The 16,317-nt window shown below is 41.9% G+C and overlaps 1 protein-coding gene across 2 annotated transcripts; it reads left to right on the plus strand.

Annotated features, from left to right (window-relative positions):
• Positions 1–11,692: 11,692 nt before the first annotated feature.
• Positions 11,693–15,704, plus strand: LOC147895427 (pentatricopeptide repeat-containing protein At5g27110-like). Of its 2 annotated transcripts, XM_087384080.1 has the most exons (3): positions 11,693–11,793; positions 11,923–11,998; positions 12,082–15,704. In XM_087384080.1, the coding sequence occupies exon 3, from the start codon at positions 12,174–12,176 to the stop codon at positions 14,994–14,996; it is 2,823 nt and encodes a 940-aa protein (XP_087240206.1). In that variant the 5' UTR covers positions 11,693–11,793; positions 11,923–11,998; positions 12,082–12,173; the 3' UTR covers positions 14,997–15,704. The 2 variants fall into 2 exon arrangements, with proteins under 2 accessions (XP_087240206.1, XP_087240205.1); XM_087384079.1 differs by having other exon boundaries at positions 11,923–15,704.
• The last annotated feature ends 613 nt before the right edge of the window (positions 15,705–16,317 follow it).

The following is a 16,317-nucleotide window of genomic DNA, read 5'->3' on the forward strand; positions in this document are numbered from 1 at the left end:
GACATGTAACAACATGTGAGCTCAAGCATGCTCATCCTCCTCCAAATTAATTGCCCTCATAGGATCTCCACTACTCCCAAACAAATATGATAATAATCTCTTGATAAACAAGAGTTTCATTATGAAAATTTGCCATCTATAAAAATCGTTGCCAATAGAAAAGTTTGGAGCCATTGCCACCCAAAGACGTGAAACAAGTAATGAATACTTTACTACAAAAGCCAATAAACTCTTGTTTTTTCTTAGAGTAACGACCAACCAATATGTGGCCTAAGTAATTCCCTCAAAAGAGCGTTCCAAGATCTCTAAAAATGGAGCCAACTCTTGGGTTAACTATTAATTGTGAACCTTAGGTAAAACCTTGTGATAAGGTTATGAAAGTATGGCCACATGTCAATTTTAAAGAGACCTTAGAATGAAAGAAAGAATGTGATATCTGAGAAATGAAGATCTATCGTGGCTAAGAAATGAGTTCCTCATGAATGGCACTGTGGACCTTTGATGAGATATATAGGATCCACAGGCAACCCTAGACTGAGAATAGTAATTGGATTGAAGATCCCAGAGAGCTAGCGAACAGAAAGACGAATGAAATGAGCTCCTCCAAAGAAACAATAATAGAAGTATTAGCCATGCCTCCTTCTGCCAGGTTGACAATTAACACTAGGGTAGTTGTAGGGAAAGAAGCTAAAAGCAGAGGTTCATCCAATGCTAAACATGAACTTTAGAGTTCAGGGAAAGTAAGTGCCTAGATTTGTGCAACAAATTTTAATGTAAACAACAACATGGATGGCAGCCAATAGAAAAACTGCACTACTCTCCCTCAAGCCTTAAAAAGCATCAGATATGAAGAGAACATGGGCTTTAGCCGGCCCTTATAGCAAGAGTCTTCCAAAAAATGCCTTCTATAGTAAAAGTAGTTTCTCCAACATAAAGACTTTGAGCAACTATAGAACTTTTAGCATATACAAAACACTTTCTTTTGAAGATTAGTAGCTTTGGAAAACATTCCATGGTATTACAACTTTGCTGAAAGAAAATGTCGTGTGTACACCACAGAAATACCTTCCTTGGAGAAACACGATGTCTTCAAAAAAGGTACTCAAAACGACAAGAGGAAAACAAGTAGAGAAGAGTAACCTTGCTCTAATACCATGTTACAAAACAAGGGAGTGCTCAAATGGAGAGATCACACGAGGGAGGAGATTAAGAGAAGATATGGTGACACCAACACACAATGGGAGCCAATCAAGCTGGAATAGCTATCCCCTCCACAAATGGAAGACTAGGATGATCCACACAATACAAGGGAAAGTCCACCAACCAAAGAGGAACCAAGTCTCCATCATCCACATCCAACCCCTATCCAACATCCACTTCAGCTCGCTGAGCCAAGCTTCACATGCCGAGCCCACAACTTCTATGAGTCTCCCATTGACCTAACACTCTGCATGTGCTTGAATTGTTTTTTGCCATTGTTGCTTTGCCTAGTTTTAGGTTTGCTAATGCAATCTTTGGCATTGTGGAATCACATCTCCCAAGAGGGAAATTTTTGTGAAGGATACCTTTATGGAAGACAACACATAGGTTCTTTTCCCAAGAATTACTCCACAAGTCAAGAGGCCATTGTAATTGGTGCATAGCTTGCATAATTATATATTTGTTGAACAGGTTATGACATCATAGAAGGATACCTTTTTGGAAGACAACACAGAGTCTTTTCCCACGAATTACTCCACGAGTCAAGAGCCCATGTAATTGGTGCATAGCTTGCTCAATTATATATTTGTTGAACAGGTCCCCTAATAATGCCTTAGATGATATGACATCATAGAAAGAATGGATTGGAATAAGCCAAGTATCTAGCATCTCAAGGTCTTTAGATTAACTACCTATGCCCATCTTTCAAAAGAAAAGCTTGATTTTGAGAGAGAGACATGCATTATGGTTGGGTATGTAGAGAGAATAGAACCTATGAGCTATGCAATCCTACAACTCATAGAATGTTTTCTTACCATGATGTGGTGTTTGATGAGACAGTTAAATAGGCTACTTTCCATCATGGTTATGAGGAATCAGAAGGAAGAGTAGACAAACAAATGGTTAACAATTTCATAGATGTAGAATTGTAGACATCCATAGAATTTGGAAATTGGAATATTTAATGCCATGCTACCTAGTGTAAGTAGGAGCAACCAATGGAATGAAGGAGAAAACCCTAGATAATCCACAAATTCTTAGCTAGAGGATGCATCTCATGGTGAGCATGACAAAGAAGCTAGCTTGTCAAGGCAAATGCCAAAGTGGACAAAGAAATTGGTCGATGAGGTAGAGAACTTTGTCAAAGACATGAAACCTAGAAGGCTAAGAATAGCCTTGAAGTATTGTGTGGAATATGTCAAAGAACTGTGAGAGATAGCAAAATCAAAGTAATGTGCTAATGCCATGGAAGAATGATATAATGATATCCTAAAAAAAGAGGATACCCAAGGGAAAGATACTCATGAGCTTCAAATGGGTCTGCAAAGTCAAGCACAAAGCTAATGGAAGTGTAGATGAATATAAGACGAGATTGGTAACAAAAGAATATGCTCAATAAGAGGGCATTGACTACTATGAGAAGATTTTTCACTAGTCACACAAGGATGAAGAAAACCTCTCTCACATACACACACACACACACACACACACACACACACACACACACACACACACACACACACACACACACACACACACACACACACACACACACACACACACACACACACACACACACACACACACACTAGATGGAGATGAGCTCGAAGCATGGAAAGATAGAGCTGACCATGCCCTAGCATTGATAATAGGGACTATGGCGGACTATGTGCTTCCTCACATCCAAGGAGTCCACTCAAATTTAGATGGTGATATAAAAGCCAAAACTAATGTGGTAATCAAAGAACTATTCTTGGTGACATCTCCATGTGGTATTGAGGTCAGATATGTCGACCTAAAAGCCACATTGAAGATGTCTGACATTGAGATGTGGGCCGATGGGGACTCAGAGACCTTTGTGAAGGTGGACAACAAATCTTGCAAGTGCGTGGCTATTGATACTAACACGAGGGTGGATTCCATGCAGTGCCCTAGGGTTTCAGGTTTAGATGGTTGCTGTGCTTCATGAGGGGGCAATACAAGATTACATAGGTTATTGGTATGTGCCTCCCTGAGGTGCATGGCTTACTTTCAGAGCAAGCACATAGGAAGTACGACGGTCCATTGATGTTCTCAATTTAAGCCTTTATAGCATGCTATGGATCTGCTATTCATATGTCTCACCTAATGCGAGATTGGAAGGAATGGGCCTTCTTCAATGGCAAAAGGGGAAGTGTGGGTGCTTCTTCAAATCTTGGAGACAGATTGCTAGAAGGTGATGGACAAGGTGTACTGAAGCCAAAAGAGTACTTCCTTGAGAGCTCAATTAGAGTTCACGGTCTAGGTTATCTAGAAATATTCTTGGAATTTCATTTCTTGAGATGGTTCTTTTGTTGCGGACCTTGCCAAAGGAAGGATGGGTTGAAATAGGCCCTAAGAGCATGGTGCATGGAAGACTCCAGGTTGTTCACTCATTACGAGGGAGACAATTGGAAGATGGTGGCACATGGATTGCTCGAGTTTGAAGGCTGGAATGTGACTGAAGGTGGTGGTGCCATTTGGTGCTACTATGGATGGAAATGTGTACCAGGATGGTTTGCTTATGCAAGGCCAAACCTGGAAGAGTAGGAGCCATTGGTTGAAAAGCCAGACACCAAATTGTTCCAAAGGGTTCCATCATAGGAGCTATTGGGGCAACGTCATCAATGTGTTGGCATTGGACCGAGATGTGTCAGTGAGAGGGGGAGGTGGAAAGGTCACCTCCCCATATGTAAGCCCCTAAATGAGTATAGCATGGGGGAGGGAAACCTAGGGTAGAACATGCCTACAGAAGAGAAAGAGAGAGAGAGGGGGGGGGCTACCACATGGGCATCACCTCATAGGAGATGAAGGCTGCAACAGATGGCGCCAGAGACAGTGCAAAAGGTAGGGCATCCAAGGGATGGAATGGGCCTGCAAAAGGGTAGATCTAGAGCAGTAGGGTAAGAATAATGTCCTGAAGCCAAAGGCGCCTAGGAAGGGTAGGTCAAGGGCTTGTTGGAGGGCCTAGCAGCAGTAAAGGGAGGGGCTACAAAAGGGCAGCACCCTGTAGGAGGGTGTGGTAGTAGTAGCAAAGGAAGGCACTGCAAAAGGGCACCACCTTGCCCTTATATAGGGCCAAGGAGTTGGTCGGTCAGCTAGATTGGTTGACCATATGGCCCCACCCCACAATCCCATACATGGGGGGGATTGGAGGGGGCCATCCAATCAGTTGGCAGACAAAGTAAGGGGGGCATCCAGTCAGCTGGCAGAAAAAGCAAGGGGGCTAGGTCCCACTTAAATAGAGAGAGCACACAGCCCAAGAGGATCTACCCAAGGGGGCTAGATCCCCACTTAAATGGAGAGAGCACACAGCCTAAGATAGAGGGAGGTTGGGGCCAATTTTCAAGGAGGCTTAGTCAACCAGATCCAAGAGGATGGTTGATCCAATTTAAGGGCCCTTTGGCCCTATAAAAGTAGCTCATAGCAGGGCATTAACTCATTCAGCAGACTAGGAATTTGGGGAGGAGCAATACCCACATCCTCAGGCCTACATCCAAGAGGCAAAGGATTCCAAAAGTTGTTGTAGACTGAGCTCATCAAGGGCTAGACCTTGGCTATCTTCTAGGGTAGCAAGGAGCTAAGGTCTAAGGAAGGAGAGTCTACATATGCTCAAGATGGAGCATGCAGCCTCAATGTTCTAAAGATATCTAGCAGACAGTAGAAGTACCTTGTGGTAAGATCAAAGGACCATGCTCTGGTAGAACTTTGGATCTATCTCTTTTGATTGTATCCATAGCTTTGGACAAAAATATATTCTTTTGATGGTTTCTATATCTAGCTGGATCATTGTCTATTTACTAGTTTGCACATCTATTTGAAGCACAAAAGTTAAGAAGTTTGTGATTCCACACCCCCACACACACTGTGTGAGATCTTGGGCTATTCTATCAGTCTTCCACTGTGCATACCCTCTATTGGTTGATTTCTAACAAATTTTGCATTGCTTAATGGAGAGCTTCAAGAAGTGGTATGGACGTGGTATTAAAAGGATTTGTGAAGAAAGATTCATACACTTAATTTGTAGATTGTTGATTGTGCAAAAAGGATCTGAGCAATATGTTCACATTGTAGAAAAGACCTCAATGCAGATTTCTCATCTTGCAAAAAGTGATTTATGATCTCAAACAACATCTAAATTGACACATATTTTAGATAGAAGGGCTCATAAGGATTGAAATTCACCATGGAGTGTATGTGAAGAGAAATGTGAATGTGAAAGGCTCCTACCTTATGCTTGAGTGACTTATGCCTTTTGTAAGCTTTGAGATTTGGGAAGGTTCTATTTCAAATTTGTAAGTCCTCTGTTTGAGAGAGAGAGAGAGAGAGAGAGAGAGAGAGAGAGAGAGAGAGAGAGAGAGAGAGAGAGAGAGGTTTTCTTTTGTGAAAAAGAGAGAGAACTTCTCTTCATTTCTTGCTACCACCATTTTTGTATCTGAAATGGAGGTAGATGTAGACCTAAGAAACTTTTTCCAGAGCTTTGTCAGTTTTGGCAAGCAATGTTAGCAAAAAGGATTGCAATGATTTTAGAGATATGGGCGTAGGACTATGCATGAAATCACATACTCATACAAGATGCCCCATTAATTAAGAACTCACACTTCATGGCTTTTCGGCGCAAACTAATTGAGGGCAATTCTTGAAACACAAAAGCAAAAGACAGAGATCTCCCTTGAGAGAGTATTTCTTATACTTGTAGTTCTTACCATTTTCCCATGTAAGGTCATCCAAAAATACCCACATGTAGTCCATGTGGTGTTCATGGTTGATTTGAGTGATGACGTGTTGGAAACTTGGAGGCACATTGCACAAGACAACTACCATCCTTTTGAATTTACACATGTCCAATATGGCTTGCTCTTGATTTTATTCTATTATGGATACCTATTGTACCCATTAAAACCATCCACAAGGAATAAAGGTAGTTTCTAGCCACATATTCTACTATGGATACTACCTCATTGTACCCATTAAAAGCATTTACAAGGAATAAAGGTAGTGTCTAGCCACATATTCTAGAATGTTGTCCATGAAGGGTAGTGGGAACCCTTCTTTTTTGAGTTTCTTCATTGAGGTCGCAATATTCCACACAACTTCTTTTGCCTTTTTCTTTGGCATGATCACTATGATTGATAGCCATCTAAGTGATTAATGGATGTATGAGGCCTGATTTTTACATCTTTATCAACCCTTCCTTGGTTCCCTTAGTATAGCTAGTATTCATATGATAAGATGGCTTCCATATTGGTTTTGTGCTAGGCGTAAGTGTGATGCTATGGATTCCGTTATGCAATGCCTTGTTGTAGCCCAACCAAATCTTTATAAGAACAAGGAAACATATGTGAATAATCTCTAAAGAAAGTTTTCATGGTTTTGAGGTTATTGTGCTTCTCCCAAACCGAGTTGCTAATGGAGATGGCTTGAGGGTTCTCAGGGTTTTCCAAGTTGAGTTCTCATATGACCTCTATGCCATCTCCTTGTCCTCACTTTTAGCCTCCTCATGTATGGATTCCCCTATGAAGTGGAACCAAACTTCTATTTCTTCCATCCAATTTAAGGGGTGATAGTGTTAGAAGTGAATCTTGCTCAAGTTCTTCATGGTTCTACTTGCACTATTGAAACCTTAGACTTTCTATTTCATAAGAATTGATCACACAACCTGACCCCTTGATTAAGCCAATGAACTATAGCTAGCTTTGAAATAACCTCACTAAAATCCACCATGTTGAACTCCACATAATCTATCCCAATGAGCCAATCTAAGATTCATTGTGGATTCCTCAAAATTGGATCTATCCTTTTTTGGATGATTGGTGGTGTCCCTTAACTCAGCCATGGAACTATAATTGGCTTTGAAATAACCTCAATAAACTCCTCCATGTTGGCCTCCACATAATCTATCTTAGTGAGCTAGTTTGAGACATAAGATTCACGATAGAACTTGCATTGTCCAACTTCTATGAGTAGCACTTGAGTACTCAATTTTTGCTCATCATAGAACATACCTAAAGTACCCTCTTCACCTCATTGGAATTCAAGGAAATTATCCAAAAAGTCTCTACCATTCCTTATGTGCATGTGTTCTATTGGGTATGATACTTTGCAAATGACTTAATGTGAGTACATGTGCTCACAAAAATCATTTGCATGGTTGGGCATGCATATTTTCATGCTTTTTATCATGCATCATGCATAAGTGGTAAAAAATGTACATTGGTGTGCTTCTACCATATGTATATGTGTAAAAAATGTGGCTACTATGTGAAATGTATTTTGGAGTTTTAAACCTTCATGAATAGAGGCCCATTCCACCATAAAAGAAATGAGAGTCTACTTTGGGTTGGGAATTACTTCAAGTTTGTGTAAGAAAGGTTGTAAGTTCTTTGATTCTAATCAATGCAACCACTAAGGAAGGTAATGGAGGAGGTGAATCCATCAATACACCCACAAAACTACTAAAAGGGTTTAATGGACCTGATGTACCCAATAGGCATGGGCCAACAATGTGAGCGTGCACTTTTGGACATGGTCCCTATGATTTTGTATTATGCTTATTGGCCTTGGGGCAATTTTCAAAAAGGGGAGTACTCTTTGGTATTGGATGTCTTCTTTGAAAATGCCCATACTCTCCACACCTAAAGCACATGCTAGATTGATTGTTGGTTGGACAAGCAAGAGGAACATAGTTGGTGTGGTGGCATCTTCCAGAGTAGAGTTCAAGAAATAGCATGTTGGTTGGACAAGCAAGAGGAGCATAGTTGGAGTAGTGGCATACATAGGAGTAGTAGCATGTTCTAGAGTTCAAGGAATAGCATGTTATGGAGTAGTGGCATGTTTTGAAGTAGAGTTCAAGAAATACCATAAACTAGTAGAGCTGGTTGATCATAAATTGGGAGAGCCTCTACATATTAGATTTGCGAGGGTCCTTTCATTTCATTCCCTTGGATTTGCGAGCATCCTCTCATTCCACTCCCTTGGATTTACAAGCATCCTTTCATTCCAATCCCTTGGATTCACAAGCATCACAAGAATCCTTGACGCATGGTCATCTACATCCTCTATTAAAACTCCTTTGAAATTGAAAGCCTTAATTATAATCTTTGAGAGAAGATCAGGTTAGGTTTCATAGGTGGAACAAGAGGACGTGAGACTGGGACAACGGAATTGGGCAAGAGGATGATGGAAGTGACAAAGAGCCGAACAAGGTAGAAAGATCTTTCTAGGTTTTCCTTGAATTCTCTATTCTAGAAAGATAGGTATGCTTGTAGACTTTCTTCTTCAAGATGGAGAAGATGGAGTGCACTTCTTTGAGAGAAAAAAGACTCCCATCCACAAGTGAGAGTCCCATCATGATCATCACAAGTCGTAACTAATGTAGACTACTTTGCTGGCTCCATTAACAGAGAGGGTGGGTCCTCTTGATGATAGTATGCCAAGCTAGTAAAGTAAGTTTCAAACACAAAATAAAGAGTGTTTCTCAAATACATAGAGATAAAAAAGGCTGAAGGAATGTATATACCTTTGCCACTAAACACTCATGCCAATACCTCAAGTAAGGAATTGTCCATGAGCACTGCTTGTAGATAGACTGGGCTAAATACATTTGTATTATCAATATTATTTTCATACAGGTCATGGCATGTACCAATTTGATTGACATATTTTTAATATTTTTCCATGCAATTTTTGGGTACATAGAATTCTACTGAGATGTATCACATAAGGAGAGTGGAGCCCCCCAAGAAACAAATGGGCTGGGGAGTGCATAAGGGGTTGGGTTACGCTTGCTCAAAGGTTATTGGATAGTCAGAGTTTGCATTCTAGATTGGACATGGAAGGATTGACGAGATGCATGATAAATGATAACATTTTTCCAAAATCATACAGTTCAAAAACAAACAATATAGCGGTGTATCTCATGAATAGAAGACCTATAGCTATTCTACATAATCTGGCTTTAGAAGAGGATTCTACTTGAAGAAAGCCCAGAATTAGTAACCTTAGGATATTTGGATCACTTGCATATGCACGTGGGCAAGATGAATAGGAAGGAATTTCATGCTAAATCCCAAAAATGTGTACTCACTAGGTATACTAATGAAAGCACAATATATTATCCTTAAAATACTATCAAGAGATAGTTAGTAATTGGTAGTGATGACAGCACAATATATTATATTTAAAATACTATCAAGAGACAATCGACAATAAGTAGAGATGTGGTTTTGAATGAACCAAGTAATTACTGTAATTACCTCACGATGGTCCAATCAAGGTCCACCAATCAAGGTCCAATCCCACCATCGTTTGAGCACTTTAGACAAGTTCAATGTGTACTATGAACAAGTAATGAGCAATCAAGTATTAGTTCAAGTACGGACATAGTTAAAGCACCATCATAACAAAATGAAATGTAAAAGGAAAGACCAAGGATGAACTACTACACTGGGTTTGCAAGGATTCAATTCCCCTTGCAAAATATCAGGGATGGTGTGCTTTTTTAATTTAGAGGAGTTCGAGAGCAAACCCTAGCATTTCTTGTAAACCTAAATCCAGTAAATGAATTTTCACTTGGAGTAGTACATAAACAATATGCTTGTTCTTGAGAGAAGTATCGAAGGTGGGAGAGGAGAGCATGGAGACATTCATCATACTCAAGGATCTCAAACTATGCAAACCAAAAAAATTCGGATAATAGGTTATATAGACAACCCTACTTGGGAAAGTCAGTAGTAGTTCACAATAGCCCTTACTGGCGGGTACATGCCCATTTCCACTACTCTTTGTTTACACACTACCCTTAATGCGATTTACATTCTCAAAACCTCCTCTTAAATTGCATTTCATAAAATGAGTGGATGGCAATTTGAAAATAAAAATTGAAGCTTCTGTAAGCATGGATGCAATAAAGTGGAAAAAAACTATAAAACTTTGGAGCAACTTCTGTTACTCCTAAGTTGCAAGGTATTTTAGCAACCCTCAAGTGAAATTCTTAAGTATCAAAACTTGTTAAAGTTTAATGACTCAGTACAGATGTCTACAACTTGTCCTATGTGGGACAATAAAGCAAATCAACATCTCTGAACACTATCTTCTAGGGGGAATCCTTTCGCTAAGAGCATCCATGTAATGTTCCAGGAAAACAAATCTCAACCACCAAGTAAATTTGAATTTGAATAGAAAATTGATCGGCTGGTTTTCTAATCTATTTGTCGGGTTTTCTAATCTAAGGTTGGTTTCATACTCAGTTTTCACACTCATCCACCAAGCATGGGATCTGCATTGTGGCCTATCCGCCAAATTGGGCATAATGCATTTGTTGTCTATCCATGCTTGCTTTCACAATGGGCGGGCGATTTGTAACATTGTACATGTGAAAATACACATAGATTTCACCAAACGAACAACCAAGCGGTCCCAGTGGGCAGATGGTGGTTGGTTCCTTTTGAGAGTACACTCTCTTGGGCGAGATGAACATGTTGCACGACTTTTATAATCTACTCGGGCGTGACTCACTTGCCAGCTAATTTTTGGAACAGTGGTGGGCTGATGCATGTGAAACATTGCTTCAAATGGAGCTCTTTTTCATTCTTGGAACAAACATCCATATGGTGGATGAGTGTGAACCCACCCAAGAGGCCGATTTATAATTCTTAGGGATTGGATGCTAAGTGAGACTCGCTTCTTGCATCCAAGGAGATGGCTATAGAGCTCTAGGATAGGGAATACGTGTGACGAGAGTGGTTTGAGGGAGCGCATGGTACTTAAGGTAAGACGTTGCCAAGGGCATTGAAGGATGGCAAACAGCCATTCAACATCAGACATGTTCGGGAAGGAGAGATCGTCGAGCACAATCCCCCCCGCCCAAGCATCGGTCAAGCTGGTTTGAGCAAATTATAGGGTTTAAGAGCCTGTGCAGTGTAGGTAGGGGCGCTTTGGTTTCATTCACTGTTCTCCAATGGGCACCTTGGATTTTTGGGGTGCCAAAAGTCCCACCCATGCACAATTTCTTGGTGATAAGGTCGAGCGGCATGGCAGAGAGTGGCATGAATTCTTTGAAAAATGTTGCATTAAACACACCGTTCATCTCCACCCAGATCGTGTGAAGAGCAATTTAAAGATAATGTCTTGCCACATGGCAACAAGGATAGCGGATGGAGTGATCGCTTGACCTCCCAGCACTTGATTCGAGGGTGCACCTAGAGTGCCCTCAAGATGTGCACAGGCTGTGTTCCAATCTGTGCATGTGTATAGAGCGTAAGACAACCGTGTCTCTAGCGGAGCCCAAGACAACCGTGTCTCTAGTCGAGCGCTCAAGATGCGGGCAAAGGCTGCGCTCCAATCTATGCATGTGCACAGAGCGAAAGACAACCGCGTCAATGGCCGACTTTGGTTTGGCTAAACCCGGGCTAAGTACGAACCCAGCGTAATAAGCAAACACTATAGTGCGAAACACTCTACTACTACTCACGCCTCTTCTCGTGATGATGATGGCAGCTCATCTGCACAGGCAACCAAGCCATGACTCTCCTATGGCTTCCCCTGTGGCCATTGGAGCTATGGTTTTGCGTTCAGGTACTTCTGTATGAAATTGAGTCAAGCGGGCCGGTAATTCAGTTAAAACCGGATTGATAAGGATACCTCTACAAAAGTTTATTTTTTCCTGGCGACACCACTTCTCACAATTGGTTTCATTTTGCCCAGATAGGTTGGCGACCGAGTGTTTATGGAAGCAGTCTTCACAGATCCCTCCCCTTGGTTAGACAACCGAGAGAGCAAAGTAAGTGTGCCAAGAGTCTGAACCGAATGATTTGCGCTGTAGATTCGCTAATCTGACGAGTCTCTTGTGAATTTTAAGAACAGACAAACCCAAGCTCTCCAGATTTCAAGCATAAGATATTACCAAGGAGTTGCTGTGGATAGACGGCTGGGACAATCCATGCTGGGTTAAAGACATGCTCGAGATAAAGACCAAAGCATCCATTGGTCAGGCCCAAGACCGTGGCGTGGTGGAGGAGTGGGGCAGCGCCAGCTTCAGGTCTGGAGGAAAGATGAATCCGTCTAAAGCACAAGAAGTGCATGAGAAGATTGACTGGGAAAAGCTCAGCTTAGAGGAGGCATTCACGACCATGGAACAAATGCCCCAGCCGCCTTCAGTTCAGAACCTTACGTGCATCTTGCATAGGTGCAGATCATTGAAAAATCTAGCGTATACCAAGCGCTTGTATGCGTACATGCGTAAAAGTGGGCTGGAAGATCATAAATCTCTTGGAAACTACCTCGTCCCAATGCTGGTCCAAGTTGGAAGCATGTGTGATGCTCATCGGGTTTTTGACAAGTTGGTCGATCGGAATGTGTATTCTTGGACCTCTCTCATCATGGGTTATATTGAATGTGGGAATTCACAGCATGCCCTCAACCTCTACGAGAAAATGCAAGAGGATTCTGTGCATCCTGATAAGTACACCTTTGCCGCAGTACTAAAGGCTTGTGCTAGGCTGAAAGATGCAGAAAGAGGCCGAGAATTACACACTGAGATTGTCAGAAAGGGGCTGGAAAGAGGAGATCCTTTTGTTGGGAGCACCTTGGTAGATATGTATGCCAAATGTGGCTCACTTGCAAAAGCACGTGAAGTGTTTGACAAGCTGCCAGGTAGAAACAAGGTCTCATGGAATGCACTAATGTCAGGATATGCCGAGCATGGGCTTGGTAAAGAAGTGCTGACCTGTCTCGAACAGATGCAACTAGAGGGCCTCTCCCCAGATGCCGTCACGTTTGTTTGCATCTTGAAAGCTTGTGGCAGCATAGGAGCTATAGACAAGGGCCGAGAAATGCATGCTGAGATTGCGAGAAAGGGGTTGGGAAGAAATGTCTTTGTTGGCAGCACATTGGTGGATATGTATGCCAAATGTGGCTCGCTTGCAGAAGCACGGGAAGCATTTGACAAGATTCCAGTTCGAAATGAGGTCTCCTGGAATTCCCTTATGGCAGGATATGCTGAGCATGGGCTTGGTGTGGAAGCGCTGAACTGTCTTGAAGAGATGCCACAAGAGGGTGTCTCTCCAGATGTCGTCACGTATGTTTGTAGCTTGAAAGCCTGTGGGAGCATAGGAGCCATAAACAAGGGCCGAGAGATACATGCCGAGATCGCTAGAAAGGGGCTGGAAAGACATCCTTTTGTTGGCAACATCTTGGTGGATATGTATGCGAAATGTGGCTCAATTCCAGAAGCACGAGAAGCATTTGACAAGCTGCCCTTTCGAAATGAGGTCTCCTGGAATGCACTAATGACAGGATATGCCGAGCATGGGTTTGGTGAGGAAGTGCTGAACTGTCTCAAACAGATGCAACTGGAGGGTCTCTTTCCCAATGCTGTCACATTCATATGCTGCTTGAAAGCTTGTGGCTGCATCGGGACCTTAGACAAGGGCCAAGAAATACATGCTGAGATTGCCAGAAAGGGACTGGAAAGAGATCTCTTTGTTGGCAGCACGTTGGTGGATATGTATGTCAAATGTGGTTCACTTGCAGGAGCACGGGGAGCTTTTGACAAGATGCCAGTTCGAAAGGAGGACTCATGGAATGCACTAATGACAGGATATGCTGAGCATGGGCTTGGTGAGGAAGCACTGAATTGTCTCAAACAGATGCAACTGGAAGGTCTCTCTCCAGATGTTCTTACATTTATTTGCAGTTTGAAAGCTTGTGGTAGCATAGGAGCCATAGAAGAGGGCCGAGAGATACACGCTGAGATTGCCAGAAAGGGGCTGGAAAGAGATCTTTATGCTGGCAGCACCTTGGTGGACATGTATTCCAAAAGTGGGTCCCTTGCAGAAGCACAGGAAGCATTTGACAAGCTACTTGTTCGAAACGAGGTCTCATGGAATGCACTACTGGCAGGATATGCCGAACATGGGCTTGTGGAGGAAGTGCTGAACGGTCTTGAACAGATGCAAGTGGAGGGTCTCTCTCCAAATGCTGTCACATTTGTTTGCAGCTTGAAAGCTTGTGGCAGCATAGGAATTATAGATAAGGGCCGAGAAATACATGCCGAGGTTGCCAGAAAAGGGCTAGAAACAGGCCTTTTTGTTGGCAGTGCCTTGGTGGATATGTATGCCCAAAGTGCCGCCCTTGCAGAAGCACAGGAAGTGTTTGGCAATATGCCAGTTCGAAATGAGATCTCGTGGACTGCACTAATGGGGGGATATGCCCAGCTGGGAAAAAGTGAACTTGTTTTTCATATGCTTGAGGAAATGAGAGGAGAAGGGGTAAAGCCAGACGGAGTCACACTTTCGATAGTTCTTGCTGTATGCAGTCACACTGGTCTAGTGGATGAGGGCCAGAAGTACTTTGAGGCTATGAGCAAAGTCTATGGCATCATGCCAACTATCGAGCACCACACTGGCATAGTTGATATCCTTTGCCGTGCAGGCCAATTAAATGAGGCAGTGTTGATGGTGGAGAAGATGCCTTTCCATCCTAATATTGGGGTGTGGCTTACAGTGTTGGGTGCTTGTCAAAAGTGGGGTAATGTGAAACTTGGAAGACTGGCCTTTGAACAAGCAGTGCAATTGGATGAAACAGATGCTGCAGCTTATGTTTTGATGTCTAACATCTATGCAGATGCTCATATGCAGGAGGAAGAGAAGAAGGTTGAGACAATGAGGGTGAAAGAACAAGCATGGAAGAAGTCAGGACAGAATTGGTGGACTGACGTTGGCAGTTTTTGGTGTGGCAGCCAAGGCACTCCCAAAGCAAAAATATGTATGCACAGCTAAGAGATCTTTCCCTCTATCCGTTGATGCAAAGAAAGGTGGGCAATGTGGGCAAAGTGTTATGTTGGCTGTGCCCAAATCAGACAGCCATTGGAAGAAAAGGATGCTGCAGCTTATGTTTTGATGTCGAACATCCATGCATATGCTCACGTGCAGGAAGAAGAGAAGAAGGTCGAGGCAATGAGCGTCAAAGAACAAGCATTGAAGAAGCAGGACAGAGGTGGTGGACTGACGAGATGTTTCCCTCTGTCTATTTTTTGATGCAAAGAATGGTGGGTAATGGCCCAAATCAGACAACCATACACGTTGTTGAGAATCTCCAAGTCTGAAAGGACTGTCATGTGGCCACTGCACGGCTATCAAAGCTAGGTTAGTGGACTATTCTTGTCAACTGATGCAAACCACTTTCATGTCTTAAGGGAGAAAGTGTGCTTCTGGGGACTATTTGGCCAGTCCCCCTCTTATTTGAAACGTTCCTGCCAAAAGGATGGAAAAATACATGCATGAGGTGTATTTAGAGGAGGATTGAGTTGAGCAGGATCATGATTTGTGTTATAGGGATTTGCCTTGAAACTGCTATATGTTATGCTTTTAGAGGATGAGTTTGTGCATGCTCCTGGATTCATCTGGATATATATATTTGCCTTGACAAGATGGTGAATTTGTTAGAAAAACAATGAGGTGTTGATTCTAAGAACCATCTGCAATTTCATGAACATAGACCTAAATTTTTTAAGGATTTCTGCAGAATATATTTCGTGATCTTTTTGGTAATAATTTGCTAGTGTAACTACATATTGAATTCGGTTGTGATTTTTATGATTTCCCTTTTGAAAATTCGCACATTATTAACTTCATATATGTAAAATACGAGAGAGCCATGTAAAATATGCATTAGTAACATATGAAAAATAGACTAGGCATTTTTGAAGTATTTCCAAACTAGTATGGATTTAGAGGCTTTTAATTTAAAACTAAGCTACCTCTTGCAATCAAACATGGATTACGACATCATATTGTGTACATTATACATAACCAAAATAACCACCATATCAACTTTAGGAAAGCATGTATGGTCGCAGCGGGAATGCTAAAAAACCTTTACAAAAAATTAAGGAAATGTCTCTTTATGAAAGCAAGTATGGTTGCTAATGGAAATGCTCAAAAACCTTTACAAAGAAATTAAGGGAATGTCTCTTGCACACACAACAAATATTGCATAGCTTGCATAATTTATAGATCTACCCCTCGGTCAAAAATCTACAAGAAAATGTTAATTCATTCACACAACTGTAGGAAAATATTCATTGCAAAAGCCAATGGC

The sequence above is a fragment of the Dipteris shenzhenensis genome, chromosome 13, assembly GCF_047967505.1.
Source record: "Dipteris shenzhenensis isolate YYH24624 ecotype China chromosome 13, Dip_SZ_1.0, whole genome shotgun sequence".
Taxonomy (NCBI): Eukaryota; Viridiplantae; Streptophyta; class Polypodiopsida; order Gleicheniales; family Dipteridaceae; genus Dipteris; species Dipteris shenzhenensis.

Coding starts and splice junctions, on each gene's coding strand:
- LOC147895427 (XM_087384079.1), top strand. CDS start 12,174: ATGCTCGAGATAAAGACCAAAGCATCCATTGGTCAGGCCCAAGACCGT.